Source organism: Manihot esculenta, chromosome 12 (assembly GCF_001659605.2).
Source record: "Manihot esculenta cultivar AM560-2 chromosome 12, M.esculenta_v8, whole genome shotgun sequence".
NCBI lineage: Eukaryota > Viridiplantae > Streptophyta > Magnoliopsida > Malpighiales > Euphorbiaceae > Manihot > Manihot esculenta.
Genome location: NC_035172.2, coordinates 1,395,848 through 1,419,073, shown reverse-complemented (window position 1 = coordinate 1,419,073; position 23,226 = coordinate 1,395,848). Strand labels below are relative to the sequence as shown.

The following is a 23,226-nucleotide window of genomic DNA, read 5'->3' as shown; positions in this document are numbered from 1 at the left end:
TACAATTATATCTAAAATTTAAGAACTTAATAACATATACATAAAATTTACCATGCTCAAAGTCAAAATTGACTGACATTTTCAATTCTTTTTAAATCTTAATAAAATTTATATCTCAAATTTACTTAAATTCATTTAAATTTGTATAATTTAATTAATAATTATATAAAATATATGTTTTATTAATAATTCTATTTTAAAATTTTAATAATTGAATTAATTTTATGTTTTCTAAAACCAATATATGTTTTAATAGTTAAATTAAAATTTTAATATAAGTTTTTTTATAAAATACATTATATTAAATTAATTGTTATATAGGTAGATTGAGTAACGGATATTAAACACATAAACCTATAATTTTATAGTGACTTTATTATGCTAAACCCATAGTGTAATTATGCAGTTAATAAATATTATTTTAAGTCTATTTGGCAATAAGGTTGAAAATTAGGAAATTTTTTTATTATTATTTAAATATTTTAGGACTAAATTATATAAAATTAACTATAAATAAATTTTAAAACTTAAAAATTAAAGGGGATAAAAAAAGGAGGAAAATTATTTGGCGAGCGCTCGGGACCTTAAGCGCTAGTTTGTGGTGGTGACGTCTTGGACTGCCACTCAAACTGCGTCTTCGATCGAGGATTGTACACATCTCTTGCTTTCTCATCTGTTTCGAGCCGCCGGCCCTCTCTTCTCTTTTTCACTAGTAAGCCATAATCCATCTATTCACCTATCTGCCACCAAAATTGCGTTCTCGAATTGAAGATCGAGATTAATTAATCTTTTAGGGTTTATTTTTGTTTTCCCTCTTTGTTCAACTTAATTTATAAGGTTCTACAGCCATATATTCTAACTCGTCAATTGTTCTTTTTTTTTTTTTTTTTTTTTCATATATAACTTTGTACCTCAGTAGTCGAGGATCAGAAATCGATTGTGGTACAATATGCTTTGGTTTTTGCTATTAGATCCGTGATTGGACTCGATTCGATAAGAAAATTTGGGTGTTTAGGGTTTATATAGGTGTCGAATCAGGGGTTTTGAATTGGGATTAGGGTTTTACACTCTTGACGTGTTTTTTTTGTGATAACATGGCGGCTGGGAGATATGGGGGTTATCGAGGTAACGAGTTTCGGAGACGCGAGTCTGATATTGAATATTCTAGGAGGAATTTTGCTTATTCAAAGGAGGAGTATCATCAGATTGGGAATGGTAATCATGAAAACAAAATGAGAAACCAGGGTAGAATTAGGCAGAGGGGGATTAAGGACAGAGAAGTGATTGGTGGTGGGTATCGGTCCTCTTCTACTAAGAGTGATTCAGGCAGCGATGGTGGTACACGTGGACCCAGGAGATGTGAGTTCACTGCCAGGACCATGGATCGGGAGCCAGGTGAGTTGTCTAGTGATAGTGGATCCGATAATGCAGTTGAATCTGAATCACAGGTGAATAAAGATATTGAAGTTTCAAAGGGAGCGCAGAATGGGAGTCAGACTCCTCTGGGGAAGAAGAGGAAGTTTTCTCCTATAATGTGGAATAGGGATGACAGAAAAGTGATTATTTCTTCAAAAAGTAGGATTTCGCCGGCAGTGATTACTCTTACTCCTCCACCAACCCTCCCTAGGGCATACAGCCAATCACCTAATATTGTTCGAGATGGGGGAGGTGTAGAGATATCTCCTATTAAGGGTAGTGAAGGCCTGAGTTTGAAGTCTTCTCCAGTCAAGGATCCAGTGGCTGAACGGCCAGCTAGGTATTCTGTATCTGAGTCTCCAGTAAAGAAGGCAGCTTTGCCTCAAGAGTTGTGTAATGATAATGAAGCTGAGCTGTTAGAAGATGCTGATTATGTACCAACACGAAATATATTATCTTCTAGATGGGCTGCTGGGAACAATTCTCCTGTTGATGAAGGTGAAATTGTAGAAGATCTGGAAATGCCTGAGAGGAGGAAGAAGATGCCTCATTCGGAGTCCTTGGATTTCAGAGCACGCAACAGTTCATTGACTCCTGACCTTGGAGACCTTAAGGGAGATGATTCAGATGGGGTTAGGAGGAGGTCGGCCGTCTCTGACGAGCTAGGCACTCATGCTAGGTCTTTGAGTGGTGATGATTATCCTGATAATGATACTTACAAGGATGATTACATGGAGATTGATAATGGATATGACGAAAATAATGGTAGCAATGGCCGTTCTGGTACAGATTCTGAGAATGAAAAAGATTCTCTTGAGGTACCGGAACCTTCAAGTCCTCAAAGAAGTATAAACATGCTTCTGGGGTGTAGAAGTGTGGATGAGTTTGAGAGACTGAATAAGATAGATGAAGGCACTTATGGAGTTGTATATAGAGCTAGAGACAAGAAGACTGGGGAAATTGTGGCATTGAAGAAGGTAAAAATGGAGAAGGAACGAGAAGGTTTTCCGCTGACATCTTTGAGGGAAATAAATATTCTTCTCTCTTTTCATCACCCTTCAATTGTTGATGCAAAAGAAGTTGTTGTAGGGAGTAACCTTGATAGCATATTTATGGTGATGGAATATATGGAGCATGACCTTAAAGGCCTCATGGAGTCAATGAAGCAGCCATTTAGTCAGAGTGAAGTTAAATGCTTAATGCTCCAGTTATTGGAGGGTGTCAAGTATCTCCATGATAATTGGGTCCTTCATCGAGATTTAAAAACATCAAATTTGCTTTTGAATAATCGGGGTGAGTTGAAGATCTGTGACTTCGGGTTGGCTCGGCAGTATGGGAGTCCATTGAAACCATATACTCATCTGGTGGTTACTCTTTGGTACAGGTGAGCTGCAATTTGCCATTTTCATTTCTTTCATATCCTTAACCTTTCTATTTACTTGTTGTTTGATCTGGGTTGTCATGTGTGGATATTTTTTTTCTTATGCTTGGGCAGCTAACATTTCCAGTTGGCTTATCAAGTAATTTTAGTTTGTGAATTTGTTAGTTATGTAATGGTTAGATGAATATTGTCCGTCTTTTTGCCTCAGAGAGACTTATACTGATATAGCAGCTTGTTTATTATGGCTAACAGCTATGACCTATTCGCAGCTAGTTATGTGATTATTTATTTTTGGACTATTTGAAGTATGCTTGATCAATGATCATGTATATTACCTGTACACATTGCTTAGATTTGCTTTTCCTTCAGAGTTGGAGTGTGTGATGTTCTCAATGTATTTTTTGCAGGGCTCCTGAACTTCTTTTGGGAGCCAAACAATATTCAACTGCAATTGACATGTGGTCATTAGGTTGTATTATGGCTGAGCTGTTGTCAAAAGAACCACTTTTCAATGGGAAAACAGAACTTGATCAACTTGATAAGGTAATTTAGACTCGTGACAGAAGAAATAGGTGAAAGTTAAGCTAGGTAAACCTGTACAGCCATCGAAATATGGAGTTTTGTTATCTTTCATCCTGCTAATTACTGCTTTTAAGGCAATTATTTTGTTCTCTTATTATTGATTTCAGATTCTCCGAATACTTGGCACACCAAATGAGACAATCTGGCCTGGGTTCTCCAAGTTGCCTGGTGTGAAAGTCAACTTTGTTAAGCATCAGTAAGTATGAATTCTCATGAAGTTACCCTTCTGGTTAAAAATAATTTCAGTTGCCCTTATTTTTTGCCACTGTTTTCCCAGGCTTCCTGCTGGGTGATTCTGGTCTGGCTATCTGGCCTTCATTGGGATACTTTCACACAAGTTCATTTCTTGTTTGCACTAAAACAGCTGACATGTTCCTTTCAGGTATAACCTACTGCGTAAGAAATTCCCAGCAACATCATTTACCGGATTACCAGTTCTTTCTGATTCTGGATTTGATTTGTTGAACAAACTTCTAACCTATGACCCTGAGAAGGTAGATGACAGACTTCATATGTGAACTTTTTCAAAGATTGATAGATTGGTAATGTAACTTAATGAGGCATGTGGCATTTTTTTTTTCAGCGAATAAGTGCTGATGCTGCTCTGAACCATGAGTGGTTCCGTGAAGTTCCTCTTCCCAAGTCTAAAGAATTCATGCCTACATTTCCTGCTCAGCATGCTCAAGACAGGTATTTGACATTGTAGAGAGGAATTTAGTAGAAGTATCCATTCTTTAGTGACTATTTAATGGATTCATTTAAATCTTCTGAATGCTGTATTAGGCGTCTACGAAGAATATTGAAGAGTCCAGATCCTTTAGAAGATCAGCACAGGAATGAGCTGCAACAAGGTGAATTAGGAAATGGTGGTTTGTTTGGCTAAGAGGCCTTCTCTGCTAATCTCTGTGCTTTGCTTTCTACATGACTGACGAAGAATGAGGTTGAGGTGAGAGAAAGGAAGTTGCGAACATTGTTTCTCAGACAATCATTTGAAACTTTTTTTAGCAGGCTCTGTGATGATATGGGTGGAGTAATTATTTTCCTCCTGCCACCCACCTATCATGTAGGTTAACTTGAATCTTCAGCTCCACATATAGAAATTCCCGTGTATTGCAGGGTGTGGCATAACTAACAGCCTTTCATCTTAAACAATCAGTTTCAGCTGAAACTTGTGTATGTAACATTTTCATTTTTACACTGTAAACAATCCTATCAATTTTGTTTTGAAGTGTAGATCAGTATGCATTTATCTCCACTATCAGTTCTGTCATATTTTTGAATATTCACATTGTGTTTGCAAGAGATCGTTGGTGTGAAGTGGAGGAGAGGTTCTTAGCTTTTCAGTGACGAAGAAATAGACAGTAACCATAGTACGCAAAAGGTAATTTATTGATTTGATACTGTGGAATGTTGTCCCAGAGCGGGATCATTGTTTCATTGTTGATGGGCTATGTCTTCAATGAACACTTGTAGTAGATATACTGAGACTCAGCTATGTTGTTCATCTGTTGTTTGAGTGTATTAATTTTTCTACTATTTGTACGCAATTCGTCTCTTAATCATCAATGGAGGAACAGGAGGGAAAACTTAAGACGAATGGGAAAATGCTGGTAGCATGGCATTCTTTAAACTATTATTTCTTTTGTGAACCTCAGTGCGTGCACCAAAAAGGTCACCAAGATATTAGCAATGCCATAATTCCTAAGACAAATAAATTATTTAAGAATAATATCTGAAGAACGTGAGCATTACCAGAACACTCTTCAATCTTCAAGATGCTGCTTTAATTAATTTTTTTGAGCATATCTTTTAATTGCTTGCAGCCCTAACAATTCCTTGCTCTCTGCTGTGGAGTTGGTTTGGTTGAGATTAATTTCTAATTGTGCTATGCAATTTTGGTCATATGTTCATCTGATTTGACTAATGTTTGTAGGAAATTGCATTTTAATATGTGTTATGTTTAATACCAAAATCTATACGGCACAGCTTAATACACTTTTTAGTCCCTTCTTTTTTAAGATCCAGCATTTTATTTGCTGAATTTCTAAGGGTGACTTTCTTTTTATTTTTAAAATTTTGCCTTCAATAGAATCATTATATATCTCAAACATTGATGATTGATGGGATGGACTTGAAAAGGGAAGGGCAACCATCATTAATATGAGTGAATGATTATGTCTCCTTTTGCTTTATGTTACTTTTTAGCTAATTGGGATGGGAATTTAAGCGCCAATGCTGAATGCTTTCATCTTTTCTTTTTCCTCTCAAATTGTTCAGAGTACTTGTTTTTTTTTACTAATTGCTTTATTGACCAATGGATGATGATATTGGAGATGTTGATTCACTGTTGCCTAGACAGGGATATTACTGTTGGAAGGCTTTTTTCGCAGAGTTCTTTGCCCTCCTCAATATTGCACTATGTCACAGTTCAATTCTCCTCTTTGGAAAAGCATGATCACAAAAAAAATTTGGTGTTATTCTAGAACATATTGAGGAACTGCATGCTTTTGTTGAAGATCAATTTTGTATTTTTTTTTCCAGGATTTGGACTGCTTTTATATGGTGGCTTTTAACTCATATCTGTATTATTCAGTGTACATGTGTCCTAATTTCCGTGATTTCCATTTCAATATAGTTGATTCACTTCCCTACGAGTGGAATTGAATTCTTCATTAAGTTCTAACACTTGAAATGTGCTGAAAACAAGCAAATATTAGCTTTGTATTTATTTGACCAGATTAAAGCTTTAAGTACCCAGAACCTTTTTATAACATTATCTGTGGATGTCACTGCAGTATCAAAGCAAGCAGGTTCAGGAGGTTACCTGCAAACTGGATTGTAGAACTTCAATTATTTGTCTTCATCACTGGAGGTACAATACAAACCTTGGTTTGTTATTTTGCGTCAGTTTTGGTTACTAATTACTTCATGCTTAACCTTTACTGTGCTTGAGCTTTTACATATAGTAATGTGCAGGTGGAATGGTAGTTAGTAATTTATAATTATTGTTTGCAAGCTTCGTTTTCAGTTGGACAATTGAAAATATAGATGTTATTTTAGTTCTGCCAACCCCTTGAAAAGTTGATAGAATTGCCAAAGCCGTAGGCTGCTATTTAATGGGTGACCTGGCTCCTATGGTTCTCATTTTTTATGGCGGTGTGTGTTGGTTTGGGGGCTCTCTTTGGGGTTGACAGTATTTGTAAGGGTTGCATTGGGCTCTGAATGGGGAACATCTTTGAGACAATTGCGCTTCTGTACAGTAACTACTGTTAGAAATTGATATGATTAAATTCTTTGGTTTTTTATTGAGATACTGTCTCTAATACTTTCTTACATGGTGTCTGAATAGTGGAATATGAAAATTGCCTTTTGTATGTCATCTGTGAAGAGAGATCTGCCCAGTGATGACATTTCAAATAATTTGATATGAAAATGATTAAAGGTCTTGAATGTCAAGATTCCAATGAAACTAATAATGTGTTGTTTTTAAAAAGGTGCATCATCATTTAGTAAGTAGTGACAGGCCTACTCCAGAAATGGAACTATGAAAAAGGTCATGATTATTGGAAATGTGTTGCTCGTAATGTCAGAAGCTGGTGTTGGATAATGAAATCATCAAGGAAATAAAAGCTGTATCAAAACTCTTGGTAACATTTATATCATGATTTGTAGAGCTGTCAATATTTTATCACTAGATTTTAAGCAGCTTTGAGCAGTTTAAATGTAGATATATTTGGGCAGGCGGTGATTGCCACATCAGAGCAATCCTCCTCTCTGTTTCTGTTAACCTGTATTATATTTTATTCCCCTAAAAGAGGAGGATTGCTCTGAGTTTATGGTTGTAGCAGTTGTCTAAATTTTTGCATCTCGAAAAGTGGTTTCTGTTAGTTTTGCAGCTGTAACAAGCAGCTCACTCCCATGCTTCTAAGTTTCTGCGTGACTGTTCTTTCAGATGTTGGTATGAGATGTATCTATTATTTATTTTATACCATGTGCATGGCGGGAGACCTTATCTTCTGCTCATCATCTTTTTAAGTTTCCATTTTTATGCCAGCATTGCATTTCTTTGGGAAGCTGTTGTCCATTGAGGCATGGCTATAAAAATTGGAGTTCAGCAAGTCTTTTCCCATAGTCGTCCTTGTGTAAATATTCCAATTGTAAAAGAGTTGCTCATTACTTGTGTTTCGATGATGTTGATACTGAATGTTTCATATTGGTGTGACAATCCTTTCTCATATTCTTGATATTTATGGAATTTGCGGCTACTGCCGTTGCATTAAACCATTGCTTGGACTAAATTACTAGACTAAACAAGCCCAAAAAGCGGTAGTTGTTTTTTGCAACTAAACATGGAGCGTATTTCAAAGTAATTAATGTATAATCGATAAGGAAAAGTATGTTAGAACGCAAAATTTTAGTGTAATGGTGATCCGCATGGATGTATAGATTTGAATTTTATTACATATGACGCGTGCAAAAATATCAATCTGTAATTTCGTCAGAGTAATTTGAGAAAGAAATGCACAGAAGTGCCCAATGTACGTAAACACAACAACAATTGGAAACGAAATATCGCTTACTTAGAATAGGGCAAATTGCAAGGGTATGAGCCATCGGCCACATTAACACGTATCACTTGCTTGGAGTCGAATGGTTACGTTTGTTGTTCAAAGGCTGTTTTTGAGACTTGAAATCAGGAACAAGATCACCTGCGTTCGTTACATAAAGCACAAATTGGAACATCAGTTTCTACAAAGCATCGCTCTACCTTGTTCACAAAACAAAAGCCAACGGCTAGATAAAGAGGCAAATTCTTGGCAGACATCACAAGAGGGTAGTTTTTAGAGGAAGGATGTAGAAGGGAAACATTGGTGCTCAGAGGCAGAGAGCTAAGGGAGATTGATTAAGTTTCGTGGGTTGAATGAAGATGGGAGACAGATTGAGCGAGTGAACATGGGAGAGTAAAGTGACGAGGGTAATTTAGATATTTTAATTTTTCTATTTCATATGACCATAAAAAATTGTTTGATTAACAAAAAACTTAGATGGAGATAATTATAATTTTAACGAAAGGAATAAAATTATTAAATTTTTAAAATAGTGGGATTAAATTGTAATAAGTGCTAAAATTCGTAGAAGAAACGATAATTTTCCACCTTAAGAAAATTTTATTAAGAATTTTTTTTTGAAAAAAGCAGTCTTTTCTTTTAAAATGATTAATGTTTTTTAACTAAAAATATTTTTACCAATAAGTTTTCTCCCAGTGCACGAGAAAATTATTTTTGTTATGTTCTGTTTACTTCATATTCATGAATTTGTCCACCTATCGTGTAGGTTATGTTGGTGATGAAGAAGCAACTGCTGCAACTTTGTATTCTGCGGGATGGTTGAGAACTGGAGACCTTTGTTACATTGACAGTGAAGGCTTTCTGTTTTTTGTGGATCGCATTAAGGAACTAATCAAATAGAAAGGCTACCAGGTTGGATCCCTATGTCACTGAGATGTTAGTCTCATCATTTTTAAATCATTATTGTTTTGAATGATTACCTATTTGTTTTACATATTTATGATTTTGGGCTGCAATATCTATAGGTTGCTCCAGCAGAACTCGAGCATCTGCTTCAATCCCATTCAGATATTATTGAGGCAGCTGTGATTCCGTATGTATTTCCATTTTTATGATTCAATGAAACACAAATTTGTTGTTTAAATGGATCACAGTGAGATCTAAAACCAGAAATAAATTAGCAGGTACCCTGACGAGGAAGCAGGGCAGATACCCATGGCCTTTGGTACGACAAAGTGGAAGCTCCATTGACGAATCACTAATCAAGGATTTTATAGCTCGACAGGTACTTGCCTTTTCTGTTGCTCCCTTGAATGAAATAGAATCTGTTTTATCTGTCACCTTAAAAAGTTTTGGTTTTAGGTTGCACCCTACAAGAGAATAAGACGAGTAGCGTTCATTGATTCATTACCAAAGAATGCTTCGGGCAAATTTCTCAGGAAGGAATTAATAAAATTTGCTTTATCAAGTGCTAACTCTAAGTTATAAATTTCTCATTTAGTTTTGATGGAGATCACTTCAAATCAATTAGAAGTTTGTAAAATGTGAATAGTGTGGTAAAATTTTGTCCATACTTGAGCCGGAGCAGTTTCTATTTGTGCATGGATAGATGATGTTCACAAACTTCGGTGGTCGAAAATCGAATAATTATATAATTTAAAAATAAATATTAAAAAAAATTAATATAAATTTAATATGATTCATCAATTTGAATCTATGAGGGCTAGAATTTTTATATTTCTTTAAATATTTTTAAAATAAAATATATTAAAAAAATATTATATATTTATATATAGAAAAATATAAAAAAATAAAATAATTCTCAAAATAACACTCATTTTTACATATATGTTCATAATATATTATTAGACTTTTAGATTAGTTCATGGTAGATTTAAGACATTAATAAGAGATTAAGCCACATAAAAATTAAATGGAATCTATACTTTTGTCCTAAATCCACCATAAATCACGTAAACTAGAATTACCTCAATTATAATAGTTTTTTCATTTCAGTTGGAGTGTTAAGTGAACTACCTTCAGGCTATTTTGTCAGAGTTCTAATGTGAAAAATGGATTTTTCTAAACTATACCCTCCAATATTTTAGCCAATTATTTTACAGTAAAAGAGTCCAACAAAACTCATAATATTATTAGCGCCAAAGATCAGTTTGCTCGTGGAAAAAAGAATTTGCAATGGGCAATCTAAGGCTCAGAGAGGGATTTTTTTTTTTTTTTGGCTAATAACCTTGTGAACTACAACATTGTCTTCCAGTTTTATTGCAGCAGTATCTTTATGTTATAGGTTATAGGAAGTAAATATGTTAATATAGAAAGTAAATATTGATAGATGGGTTAGTTACTTAATCTTAAGGATTGTATAATCATAAGCTTGATTTTCCTTACTGTTTAGATAACGTCTCTCATGTATAAATACATTGTAATCTTTATTGTGATATACAACAACAAATATTATCTTTCTACATGGTATCAGAGTCATTATCGTAGAGATTTTTTTTCTTTTTTCTCTCGTCAAGTTTTAAATTTTTTTTCTTCTGGAAACTTAGGATTCCGTTCATTTGGGTTATCCATAAAGGGTAACATTTGAATTTCACCATCGCTGGAGTCGACACACCGACCCCTTGTCAGATCTAAGGTTTGTTTGTCGTTCGGGTGTTGGGTGGATGTGTTTTTTTTTGTACTGTTCACCGGTACTGTTCACCGGCACTGTTCACGGGTACTGTTCACAGGTACTGTTCTTCTAATCCTTTGCTATTTTGATTGTTTTGGGTTGGTTGTTCTGATGGCTGAAATTAAAACCACCGTAACTAATGTGATTCCTGTGATGATTAAAATCACAAAATACAAATTAAATAGATCTAATTTTTTAGATTGGAGTAAGACTATCCGTATTTATTTACGAAGTATTGCAATGGATGATCATCTTACCAAGGATCCTCCAACTGATGAAACTCGTAGAGATTGGATGAGGGATGATGCTCGTTTGTTATTGCAGATTCGAAATTCTATTCATAGTGAGGTGATTAGTCTTATTAATCACTGTGAATTTGTTAAAGAATTAATGGAGTATTTGGAATTTCTGTATTCTGGCAAAGGGAATATTTTCCGTATTTATGATGTGTGTAAGGCGTTTTATCGAGCCGAGAAAAATGATAGAACTTTGACATCCTATTTTATGGATTTTAAAAGAGTTTATGAAGAACTTAATGTATTGATGCCCTTTAGTACAGATGTGAAAACTCAACAAGCTCAACGAGAGCAAATGGCTGTTATGAGCTTTCTTGCAGGTCTCCCTCCAGAGTTTGAGATAGCTAAATCTCATATTCTTTCTGACTCTGAAATATCATCGTTATATGATGTGTTCACTAGGGTATTGCATATAGAATCTCCAATTCCTTCACACCCCACTATTGCCCTTATTAGCCGCAATGACAGTGGCAGACAGAATAATAGAGGTGGGCAAAGTGGAGGTTTTAATGGTAGTAAAAGATCTCAGCATTCTGGGGAAACAGGTTCTACTTCTAACTCAGGAGGAATCATTTGTTATTACTGTCGCGAACCTGGACATATTAAGAAGACATGTCAAAAACTACAGAATAAGAATCAGCACACACAAATGGCGCATATGGCAGTTGAAGCCCCTTCAGATAAGGGGATTTTGATTTCTGAAGATGAGTATGCACAATTCACCCAATACCAGACATCTCTGAAATCCTCTAATTCCTCCTCTATCACTGCAATTGCCGAGTCAGGTAACTCTACTGCATGTCTTGTGTCTTCATCCTCCAAATGGGTTATTGATTTTGGTGCTACCGATCATATGTCAGGTAATTCTACCCTTTTGTCCAATCTTGAGTCTCATGCATCGACTTCTTATGTTACTCTTGCTGATGGTACTAAATCTTTTTCATGGGTTCTGGTCATATCAACTTAACCCCTTCTCTTTCTGTATCCTCTGTGTTATATCTCCCTAAGTTCGCATTTAATTTGCTTTCTGTTAGTAAACTCACTCGTGCATTGAATTGTTGCGTCTCATTCTTTTCTGATCACTGTATTTTTCAGGATCTTTCGACGAAGCAGATTATTGGTAGAGAGCATGAGTCAGAGGGTCTCTACGTCTTGGATCAGCAACTACCTAGATCACTTGCATGTTCCACGCATTTAACACCTTTTGATGTTCATTGTCATTTGGGGCATCCTTCTCTCTCAGCTTTGAAGAATTTATATCCACAGTTTCATTCTTTGTCTGTTTTAGATTGTGAGTCTTGTCAATTTGCCTTCAGTATCTCGAGTCAATAAACGAGCTTCGTCTCCCTTTGAGTTGGTACATTCAGATGTTTGGAGTCCTTGTCTTACTGTGTCTAAGTCTGGCTTTAAGTAATTTGTTACTTTTGTTAATGACTTCTCTCGTACTACTTGGTTATTTTTAATGAAGAGTCGTTTAGAATTATTTTCTATCTTTTGTGCGTTTTATACTGAAATCCAAACCCAATTCAATATTCCCATTCGTATATTGCAAAGTGATAATGCTAAAGAGTATTTCTCTGGGGAATTTCAATCTTATTTGTTACAAAAAGGGATTTTTCATCAGTCCTCTTGTGTTGACACTCCTTCACAAAATGGAGTTGCCGAAAGAAAAAATCAACATCTTCTTGAAGTAGCCAGAGCCCTCTTATTCCAAATGAAAGTACCTAAATGTTTTTGGGCTGATGCTGTATCCACTGCTTATTTGTTGATTAATCGCATGCCTTCCTCCATCCTTCATGGTGATATCCCTTATAATATTTTATTTCCCACTAAATCTTTGTTTCCTATTGAGCCACGTATCTTTGGGTGTACTTGTTTTGTTCGTGATATTCGTCCACAGGTTACTAAATTGGATCCCAAATCACTCAAATGTGTCTTCCTTGGCTACTCTCGACGTCAAAAAGGGTATCGTTGTTTTTCTCCTGATCTGAATCGGTATCTTGTGTTTGCAGATGTAACATTCTTTGAGTTCACTCCATTTTTTCCGGCATCCTCTGTTTATAACACCCAAGGTGAGGAAGATGACCTTTTGTTATACAATGTTCGCTCTCTGTCTCCTCAGACTACTCCTACACCTTTCGCTCATGTGCTAGGTCGCCCTCCCATCTTTCATGTGTATTCCAGACGCTTAGAGGACTCTGACTCTGCTCCGCTACCCGCTTCTTCGTCAACAGATCCTGCTCCTACTGATCCTTCACTGTTTCATTTGGATTTGCCCATTGCTCTTCGCAAAGGTAAACGTACTTGCACTTATCCTATTTCAGCTTGTGTCTCTTATGATCAATTATCCTCTTCTTCTCGTTGTTTTGCCACTGCTTTAGATTCTATTTCAGTTTCCAAAACTGTTATTGAGGCTTTGTCCCATCCTGGTTGGCGTGCTGCAATGGGAGAGGAAATGATGGCCTTTGACACTAATGGTACTTAGGAGTTGATGTCCGTGCCCCCAGGAAAGCGGGCTATTGGGTGCAAATGGGTGTTTGCAGTAAAATTAAATCTTGATGGATCTGTTGCTCGCCTCAAAGCCAGTTTAGTGGCCAAAGGTTATGCACAAACTTATGGAGTTGACTATTCTGATACATTTTCCCTAGTTGCCAAGCTCTCATCTGTTCGATTGTTTATTTCCTTGGCAGCTACATATGATTGGCCTTTGCATCAACTGGATATTAAAAATGCTTTTCTTCATGGTGATCTTCAATAGGAGGTTTATATTGAGCAACCACTTGGTTTTGTTGCTCAGGGGGAGTCAGGCAAGGTTTGTAGACTTCGAAAATCCCTTTATGGCTTGAAACAGAGTCCTCAGGCATGATTTGGCAGGTTTAGTGAGGTGGTCCAACAGTTTGGAATGAAAATGAGTAAGTGTGATCACTCAGTGTTTTATAGAAATTTTGATAGTGGAGTAATTCTGCTTGTAGTATATGTGGATGATATCCTTATCACAGTGAAGTGATATTGCTGGCATCACATCCCTAAAAGAATTTCTTAAAACTCAGTTTCATACAAAGGATTTGGGTTCATTGAAATATTTCTTGGGAATCGAAGTTATGCGGTGTAAGAAAGGCATCTTCTTATTTCAAAGAAAATATGTTCTTGATTTGTTAGTAGAAACAGAAAAATTGGGTGCTAAGCCTTGTAGTGCCCCAAGGACCCCTAACCTTCAACTTACCACAAAAGACAGTGAGCCATTTGCAGATCCTGAAAGGTATAGAAGATTAGTTGGCAAGTTGAATTATTTGACGGTGACTCGTCCTGATATTGCATATTCAGTGAGTGTAGAAGTCTGTTTATGTCCTCTCCTACTGTTGCCCAGTGGGATGCTTTGGGACAGATTCTTTATTACCTTAAAGGGGCCCCGGGCGAGGGCTATTCTATGGCAACCATGGGCACTCAAATATTGAATGCTTTTCTGATGCTGATTGGGCAAGCTCGAAGGTTGATAGGAGGTCAACTATTGAGTATTGTGTTTTTGTGGGAGGTAACTTGGTCTCATGGAAAAGTAAGAAGCAAAATGTGGTCTCCCGTTCTAGTGCTGAATCTGAATATTGAACCATGGCACAAGCCGTTTGTGAAGTCTTGTGGATACATCAACTATTAGAAGAAGTTGGGTTCACAAATTCGGTACGTGCTAAGTTGTGGTATGATAATCAAGCAGCTATCCACATTGCCTCCAATCCAGTATTTCACGAGAGGACTAAACACATCGAGATCGATTGTCATTTTGTTCGTGAAAAGTCCAACAAAAGATAATATCAACAGGATATATCCGAATTAGAGAACAATTATGAGATGTTTTCACTAAAACTCTAAATGGAACTCGAGTTTATTATATATGTAACAAGTTGGGCATGATTAACATTTATATTCCAAGTAAATATTGATAGATGGGTTAATTACTTAATCTTAGGGATTGTATAATCATAGACTTAATTTTCCTTCCTGTTTAGATAACGTCTCTCATGTATAAATAGGTTGTAATCTCTATTGTGATGTACAACAACAAATATTATCTTTCAACACTTTATATAAAATTAATCTTACTAAATTATTACACAAAATTACTTTTTATTAATTTAAATTATATTATATTAATAACCCTTAAACCTATGCTTGCTATTAGGAAAAAAAAAAAAAGAGAACTCCCATTTAATAATTAATGAGGTTAATAACGTATTCTAGCATAATAGTGATATTTTATGTATTAATATTTATTTTTCCCTAGCATGAATAAATTTATTATTATAAAAATTTAATATTAAGTTTTTTGGTACAAAATAATTAACTATCATATTTTTTAAAAATTTTACTAAAATTTTAGCGAAATAAATACATATATATTAAAATGTAACTAAATTTATTTTAATAATTATTTAACGATGTATAAAATATTAAACATAATAAAACATTATAATTAACTTTATACTATGTATTTAATAATATATAATTTCAACCGTGAACTCTTTTCTTCCTTCACTGATTTAAGTGGAATTTGAAAACTTTACTTGAGACAATATATACTTCTACAGAAACTGCTCCAATTCTAAATACAAGAACACTACTGCACTCATAAGAAAAGAAACCCACTAAGGACATGTTATGCACTAAATACATAAACCACAGTAGCCCACATCTTGGCTCTTTCTATTTATACCCGACTGCCAATTATTCTAATTCCCTTAGATAGAAATGCTGTTGGGTATGCCACGACCGGTAACCCCTGGACCTGAAGTCGGAAGCAGCAATTCATATGGGGGAATTCCTGCACCATTTCTGTTTTTAAGACGGATATCCTTGTTTCTCATATTTATGGTCTGCTCTATCTCCTCTAATCTAGCTGAGAATCTATTGAACATTTCCAGTATTTCATGATCATTTATCCAATGACTATGTAACTGGTTCACCTGTCCCAAGTACTCTTCATCTGGGGAATGAGTTGACAGTGTGTCTTGGACTGCCATCACTTTCGTGGCTTGAAGTTGAGTTGGCAATGATGAGAGGAAATAATGCTGTGGGTTCAGGATAAACTTCTCATAATCAGGCTCGTTGTCTTGGGGGATGAGTTTTCTCATTAGAGTTGGACGATTAGGCACATACCCTCCGAAAGGATACTGTCCAAAGTTTATAGCTGCATGTTGACCTGATGCAATCCAGATCATTGTAGTTAGTATGCCGTATAAGTCCTCTTTGGTATCGAGTTTAGGCCACCATGGTTCATTCCGTTTGTCATGGTGGCCTTTGTTCTTGATCTCATTCCACCAAGCTTGGAGCTCAATGTCAGATGTGATGGAATTAGGTTCAGAGTAGAAGTGATTGACATATGATTCTACCCATTCTTTGATGGCTGACCAGATTAGGAGACCATCTGAAGCATAGGGGTAGTCCTCAATCACAAGTCTTACACCACAGGGCATTGAAGGATCCTCCACTGCCATGCCCCTGAAAATTTCATCAGAACTACCATTAGTGAGAGGCCAATAAGGATATTAAGATAGGACAGGTTTGAAATGGTAATACTACTGTCAGAAACTAAGCAAGGCAGGCCTCCAGGGCATCGAAGAAGCTCCTTTTTTCTTCTTTTAATTCTTCTATTATATTTTGAGGCATTCGAAAAATGCATTATAGTTTACCTGCGAATAAGATCTGCAGGCAAAGCCTCCATGTCAAACCGCCACATACTCTTGTATGCTGCAGAGCTAACCTCCATGGCATACTTTCCAGGACTGAAAGAAGCCTCAATAATTCCTCCTCCATTTATCAAACCTTGTCGAGCAAGTGCATTAATTTCTAGTGTATACCGCATATGAGGATGAAGCAGCATGTAAATTGGATGCATTGCACTAAGCTGTCTATGAGTTGCAATTATATAAGGCTCCATGCAAGCATGAGTCCTCAACCTGAGAATTAAAAATTACCCACCCATAAGCATTCCAATCTTTGATCCAAAATAATGATTAAGAAGTAAATTTGCAACAAATCCAATATCACAATATTTAAATTGTTGTGGAGTTGAAACCACTCTTTTACCAGTGATTTACTAGTTGATGGACGCCAGCATCATTTGAGCAGACATGAGCTTTGGCTAGCTTCCAAATCCAATGTGTCGTAGCATCATGCCCATGAGTGTAAACATTTTTATTGCAAGGAGAAGAACGTGTAGGAGGAAGTGAAAGCTCAATAGCTACTGGCCTCAGCATACCAGCCCGGTTATAGAAGAAAACTGTCCTTGAGGCATAAGCTTTTCTCCCTGGCAAGGAGTTCATCTTGTTCATAAATGGCAAAAGCATGTCATGGTAATCAAGTATAAACAGCCTCTTCTCCTCAATTGCCTGTATCAAATATCAGAGCAGCATTAAATTACAGTTTTTTTACCAGGGACTGATCCACGTTGATTTTTCTAATAACATCAAAATTATCACATATGAATCATACAACTGAACCTGCTGATGTTGTAAAACTGTTTGTCATTAAGCCTCTTTGTTTGTGGAAAATATTGCATGTGAAAAATGTTCCAAGAAAACAACTCATTTTCCATCATTTGGTTGCAAATTAAAAAATAACGGATGTTATAAATTTATGTGTAGAAAGTGTAACGGTATGAATAAGATCCTCAAGTCTAGATAATGACTATCTTTGAAAAAAAAAAGTTATTTTCCTTTAAAATTGCTTAAATTTCCCTTGACCAGGAAAATATTTCCTGTTAGACCAATTTTTCTGAGTACACTAAATGTTAAAAAATGCAAAAAAATGTGTTCATGCAAAATATTTTGAGTGAAACAAATGGAGCTAGAACCTAATAATAGCAAGACTGCCATTCTGCAGTTGGTTCACTAAAAAGTCTAATTAGCTTGAGAAAATGCAGGAAAAACCAGTAATACTGCTGGAAATAAAGCAAATTATAAAGTTACTAAAAACAGTCACCCATGCAAATCACATTAAAGTTTATGACACAGGATATGGAACAGCTTTGTCATTTTAAGCAGAAAAGGAAATAAAAATGAAAAGAAAAAGGAAGAAAAGAGGATAACAAAAAAGCAAGTATATACTTTCTCCGAATCACACAAGTGAATGCCCATATGTGGATGTACAAGTATATCGACACAAAATGTACCTTTTCTATGCTCATTCCATTGAGTTCATGCTCTATTAACTCCTTAGTGAGTGCTGATTCTGGAGGGCCATAAACAGCAGGGTCTAGTTTACTGATAATTGGAAATTCCTGTAAAGCAAAATTCAACCTAAGGACTCAAAAAGCATAATTGGCAAAAAAGCCAACCCTTGACAGAATATGATTTTAGACAATACCTTCAAAAGCTCAATATTCATTGGATTGACTCCGGCCAAAGTCTGGCGTGCAAACTCATTATCGCGCAACCAAGCAAATCTATCCCCTGAAAAGATACAACACAGTGGCCGAGTTCTAGTAAGCACCAAGCAAATGTAGCTTGAGACTTGAAAAGGATATTGTAACGTAGTTGAAAAGGGAAGAACAAAAATACATACGTTTTATAATAGCTGGGATTTCATATTTCAGTAACCTTTCGCCCACGCTAAGAACCTGTTTCATAGCCTTACCCAATGCAGGATGAACTAATTTATGCTCTTCGGTTCTTAAGAGAAGACCATCATTGTATAGCTTATCAATATCAGAGAAACATGTGAAAGGAATATCTGAACTTGACAATGCAGCAGCAATAGATGGAATCAGATTGTGAAGCAGAGCTTTCAACCTTCCAGCAGAGAAAGTGCTCTGCTTGATCTCCTCGAAAGTTTCATCCCGAGGAACATACACTGGATGTGGCTTTTCAATCCTACTCTCAGACCGAGGATCTAAAGAAATGCATACCCAATTCAAGTTAGCAGAGATGAAAATATCATGAATATAATTTGATCAAATTCTTTAGAGAAGGCCATACCTGTCTTAGTTGGAGGTCTGCCAGTTCTACAACGCCTAGGATAAGGCAAATCCTCACTACCTCCAATTACAGGCCTAGCAAGATCTTCATCCTTGTCAGGATTGCCCAAATCATTATAAGGAGCATAGTCATAAATTCTATCATAAGGCTTTCTCTCGCCTTTCCCATTGCCACGAATGCTAAGCAAGTCTTCACGCCGTAGATCTTTAATGCCAGAAGGTGTTTGTGATGGTAGGTAAGCCTGTTGAAATAGCATATGCATCGTTCAAACAGAAGAATTTAGAAAAAAGAAAAAAAAAAAGTAACCATTAAATAGTGGCCTCACTTGATTTCTGAAGATAATTCTGCTTTCAGGATTATCTTTCTGGGAATGAATCCAGGTATTTGCAGAGAAGAAAAAGGGACCTCCACTGATACCATGAATTACAATCTCCACCAAGTAGAACTCCTTCCCATGAAGATTAGTAACAAGAACAGCTCCAGGATTGCCAAAGTCGCAAGGAACTGTGAACTCAGCTGCATACTCAACAATATGAACATGGTTTGACGGCTTTGGCAACCATCCCCTGACAGAAGACTGCACACTCTTTCCTGAGTCGGTCTCTAAGAAATAGAACAGAACAAACAGAAAACGAATGAATTTAAAGAAGAAGAAGAAGCAGCAGGTTCAATTCAAGAGAGATGCTACTAACCAGGGTCAATCTCCTCACTGATAAGTTGAATCAAGATCCCTTGACCAATCCCATTAACAAAATACTCCCACTGATCTTCAATCTTCTCGTTGATCTTTTCTTTCATCTTCTTCCTTATAGTGATCACTGCTTTCACATCGATCTCTCCTCTTGTCTTATCAGATGAAGACAACACTGACCGCCCACTTACCTCCTTATTAGATTTAGCAGAGTCTACAGCCTTGTCATCACTGCTTATTACTGCCCGGATTGACCTAGAACAGTTGACTGGTGACACCGGCACTCGGCTCTTCGTCGGCCGAACTTCATTCTTTCCGGCACCCGCCACCGCCGCTGATCGTCGGAGACTGGTCACTGACTTTGATAATTGTTGCACTGCATACATCTCTGTGACTCTGTCTATATTTCCTAGATGCAAGATCGTTGCCCCGCAACTCAGAGAAAGCGGAAAGAGTTCACTATTTTCTCTGCGAGAAGAAGAAGCGAACTAGGTGGCAAGCTGATGAGGACAGAGAGCTACTTTTAATGATGGGGGAGACTGAAAACACCACTCTCGTTTGGCGGCGCGTGAGGAAGACGCGCAACTGGAAGGAGCTGTAGTCGGAAGCTTGTGTGTGAGTGTCCTGAACTTGCAGACGAGAGTGTGTGCTGTGGTTGTTGGGTGCAAATGAAACTTATGCTGCCTTTTGCTTGTGAAAGTGAAATCTTGAAAAAGTAATTAACCCGTTTATCACACTCAATTTAATTAATAAAATATTAAATAATATTTTTTATGGAAAAAACAAATTAGTAGTCTCTGTTATTTATATTATCATCAAGTGGACTTATAATTAATTAAAGTTGATAAATATTTTTTTTCATTTAAAAAAATTTTTTTTTATAATTTAATTTATATATATTAATTTTGAAGATGTTTTTATTTTTATTAATAAATTAAAATAAATATTATTTTTTTAAAAAATAAAAAATAAAAATTAAAAAAAGTAAAATTTAAAAATTTTTAAATTTATTCAAATATATTTAATATCTTGATTAAATATCTGACTACAATATCATACTTTATAATGTTATTAAAGTTTAATATTTTTTTTATGTGTGATTTTTTTTTCTGATATAATAACTTAATATTTGTTAGGTGAAGTGGTAATTTGAGAAAACAGTAACAATAATTCATCCACATGAGGTATTGTCTTTTTATTATTATTATATTATTATTTTTCTGCACCAACTTTAATATTATTATCAAATTATTTTACTATTATTGAACAAACAAATACCCTTTTATTTAGAATTAATAATTTAGTAAATATTGAATTTAATTGATTTATTCTTAATTATTTTTGAACTCAAAAAATATAAAATCTTCCTCCAAAAAACAAGACAATGTTAATTCATACACATGGCTATTATAATTTTGGTGTTCTAAACTTAATTTAAAAGATTATGATATCTTTGGATTGTCATCACCTTCATCACACTGTCTGACAAGGATAACAAATCAAGCCTTCCAATAAATAAATAAAACGGTTGAATGCATAATTTATTGATTAATTTTTAATGGTTTAATATTTTTATTTTTTTACTTTTAACGTATAATTATTATAAATTTATAATTATTTAACTTCTAAGAGTTAATAGTTATATTTATAAAATTTAAACGTTAAATATAGAATTCCTTCTTTGAAAAAAAATTACAACAGCTTATATTGCAGATAGAGTTTGTTTAAAAATATAATTGACTTCTTCTTTAACTTTCATTGAAAATAATAATTTCATAAAAATTTAATTTAATTTTTTATTTTTTTAAATATTTTTAAATAAAAAACATTTAAAAATAAATTAAAATAAAATATAATTGGGCGAAATTTTATATAAATTATAGGAAAATTAGTTTTTAGTCAATGAGGTTTAACGTAATTAACACTTCTATCCCTCTATTTTGGCGACCAAACACTTAAATCTCACACTTTCTCTTACGTCCAAATTCATAATCCTTCCGTCCATTTAAACGGTTTGGTCAAAGAATCAAAGGTTTGAGAGGATAATTTTTTTCAAAAATACCCTCTCTCAATGTGAAATCTCTGTTTTTCATCACTTTCATATTTTCTCTATTTCCTTTTATCCAATATTAATTATCCTCTTTTTTTTCTCTCTCGTTTTTTTTCATATTTTTTCTCCTTCATATTTTCTCTATTTGTTTTTTAACATTGTTGATTTTTCTTTTTTTTTTTCTTTTTCATTTTTTTTTCTCCCTTATATTTTCTATATTTTTTTTGACACTGTTGATTTTTTTTTCTCTTTTTCATCTTTATTTTCCTTCATATTTTTTCTATTTCCTTTTTGACATTATTAATTTTTCTTTTTTAATTTTTTTCTTTTCCATCTTTCTTCTCCCTTAAGTATTATTTGAGAGTTGTAAAAAGGTAGGAGTTATGGTGAAGAAAAAGAAAAAAAAAAGAAAAAAAAAAAGAAATTGCAGAAAGTATAGGAGTTATGGTGAAGAAGTTACAAAAAGTGTAGAAGTTATGGTGAAAAAGTTGCAGAAATGGTAGGAGGAAAAAGAAGAAGAAGAATAGGCAGAAAGGATAGGAGTTATGATGAAGAAGTTGCAGAAAGGGTAGAAAGAAAAATTTACAGTGAAGAGATATTGAGTTTCGTGATTTCGTGATTTTAAAATAGAGAGACTTTTAGTGAGAGTCAATTTTATCAATTTACGTGTTTCAAACGGCTATTTTGAACGGAAAGACTACGAATTTGAATAGAATAGAAAGTGACGGACATAAGTGTTGGGTCGTCAAAATAGAAAGATATAAGTGTTAATTACGTTAAATTTCAGAGACTAAATAGTAATTTTTTCATAAATTATTTATCTTATAAAATAGTATAATATTAAATGTAAAATTGAAGTGATGCATATGGAGAGTCAAACTGACGCAGAGACAGCTGCGATGACCGAGTTTAGCCTTATCTGTCTATCTTAAGCCTGATACACCAAAATAATAATAATATTATTTCTAATAATAAATTGCCTGCTTCACATGGCTTCACAAAAATATAAAATAAATAAATAAATATACACATATTACGTATGCATAAAGAAGTGCTTGTCATTATGCCAATGCTCACGGCATTTTACATAATATAAAATAAAAAAATATAAAATTTTTTATTATTTTATCAATTTTTTTATTTTAAAATATTTATGATATCGTATTATTAGTAAATAATAATATTTTTTAAAATTAAAAAAAATTCATATGAAAAGTATTATTTGTTATTGCAGGATTTGTGTGGGAAAGTGCTGCCATAAAATAGTAAATCTGGTCAGCCTCATTATTATTGTGAAACAGAAACCAGGATTTCGTTGTCTGTTTGCGTCCACAGAATTGTTTATTTTGGAAATCGGTTCTCAAGTTTCGGCATCATCGCCATTTTCCAATTTCATTATTCATGACCAATTTTAAAAAAGTAAAAGTCTCCAATTTCAATATCAAATTCTTTATACTATTTTAATTGTTACCGATCAGTATTCAGTAATTCAGTTAATTGTTATTAATTAAATTCAATTTTATTTAAAAAGTTTAATTATTTCCTTTGAATATTTTAATCAATATCAAAGAATGTGCTTTTGG

General features: G+C 34.7%; 3 protein-coding genes across 8 annotated transcripts; 2 read left to right on the top strand and 1 right to left on the bottom strand.

Annotated features, from left to right (window-relative positions):
- The first annotated feature begins 551 nt into the window (after positions 1-551).
- Positions 552-6,688, top strand: LOC110628329 (cyclin-dependent kinase G-2). Of its 6 annotated transcripts, none has more exons than XR_002490042.2 (8): positions 552-712; positions 920-2,800; positions 3,205-3,340; positions 3,487-3,575; positions 3,762-3,873; positions 3,963-4,069; positions 4,163-4,760; positions 6,175-6,688. XR_002490042.2 is itself a non-coding variant. In XM_021774943.2 (7 exons), exons 2-7 carry the CDS (start codon positions 1,095-1,097, stop codon positions 4,260-4,262), a joined length of 2,250 nt encoding a protein of 749 aa, XP_021630635.1. In that variant the 5' UTR covers positions 552-712; positions 917-1,094; the 3' UTR covers positions 4,263-6,688. The 6 variants fall into 6 exon arrangements, 1 of the variants encoding a protein (XP_021630635.1); XR_006348085.1 differs by having other exon boundaries at positions 917-2,800; XR_006348086.1 differs by lacking the exons at positions 4,163-4,760; positions 6,175-6,688 and adding an exon at positions 3,657-3,677 and having other exon boundaries at positions 917-2,800; positions 3,963-3,981.
- On the top strand, positions 5,694-8,847 carry LOC110628364 (luciferin 4-monooxygenase-like). The gene is made up of 8 exons (XM_021775006.1): positions 5,694-5,828; positions 5,921-6,013; positions 6,117-6,198; positions 6,574-6,647; positions 6,970-7,026; positions 7,121-7,161; positions 7,276-7,337; positions 8,714-8,847. The coding sequence occupies exons 1-8, from the start codon at positions 5,694-5,696 to the stop codon at positions 8,845-8,847; spliced, it is 678 nt and encodes a 225-aa protein (XP_021630698.1).
- Positions 8,848-15,466: 6,619 nt separating this feature from the next.
- Positions 15,467-20,274, bottom strand: LOC110628328 (lipoxygenase 6, chloroplastic). Its single transcript, XM_021774942.2, has 9 exons — positions 19,595-20,274; positions 19,228-19,505; positions 18,903-19,143; positions 18,490-18,816; positions 18,292-18,377; positions 18,098-18,205; positions 17,014-17,315; positions 16,617-16,883; positions 15,467-16,425 (listed from the first exon to the last, which is right to left on the bottom strand). The coding sequence occupies exons 1-9, from the start codon at positions 19,977-19,979 to the stop codon at positions 15,666-15,668; spliced, it is 2,754 nt and encodes a 917-aa protein (XP_021630634.1). The 5' UTR covers positions 19,980-20,274; the 3' UTR covers positions 15,467-15,665.
- Between the last annotated feature and the right edge of the window lie 2,952 nt (positions 20,275-23,226).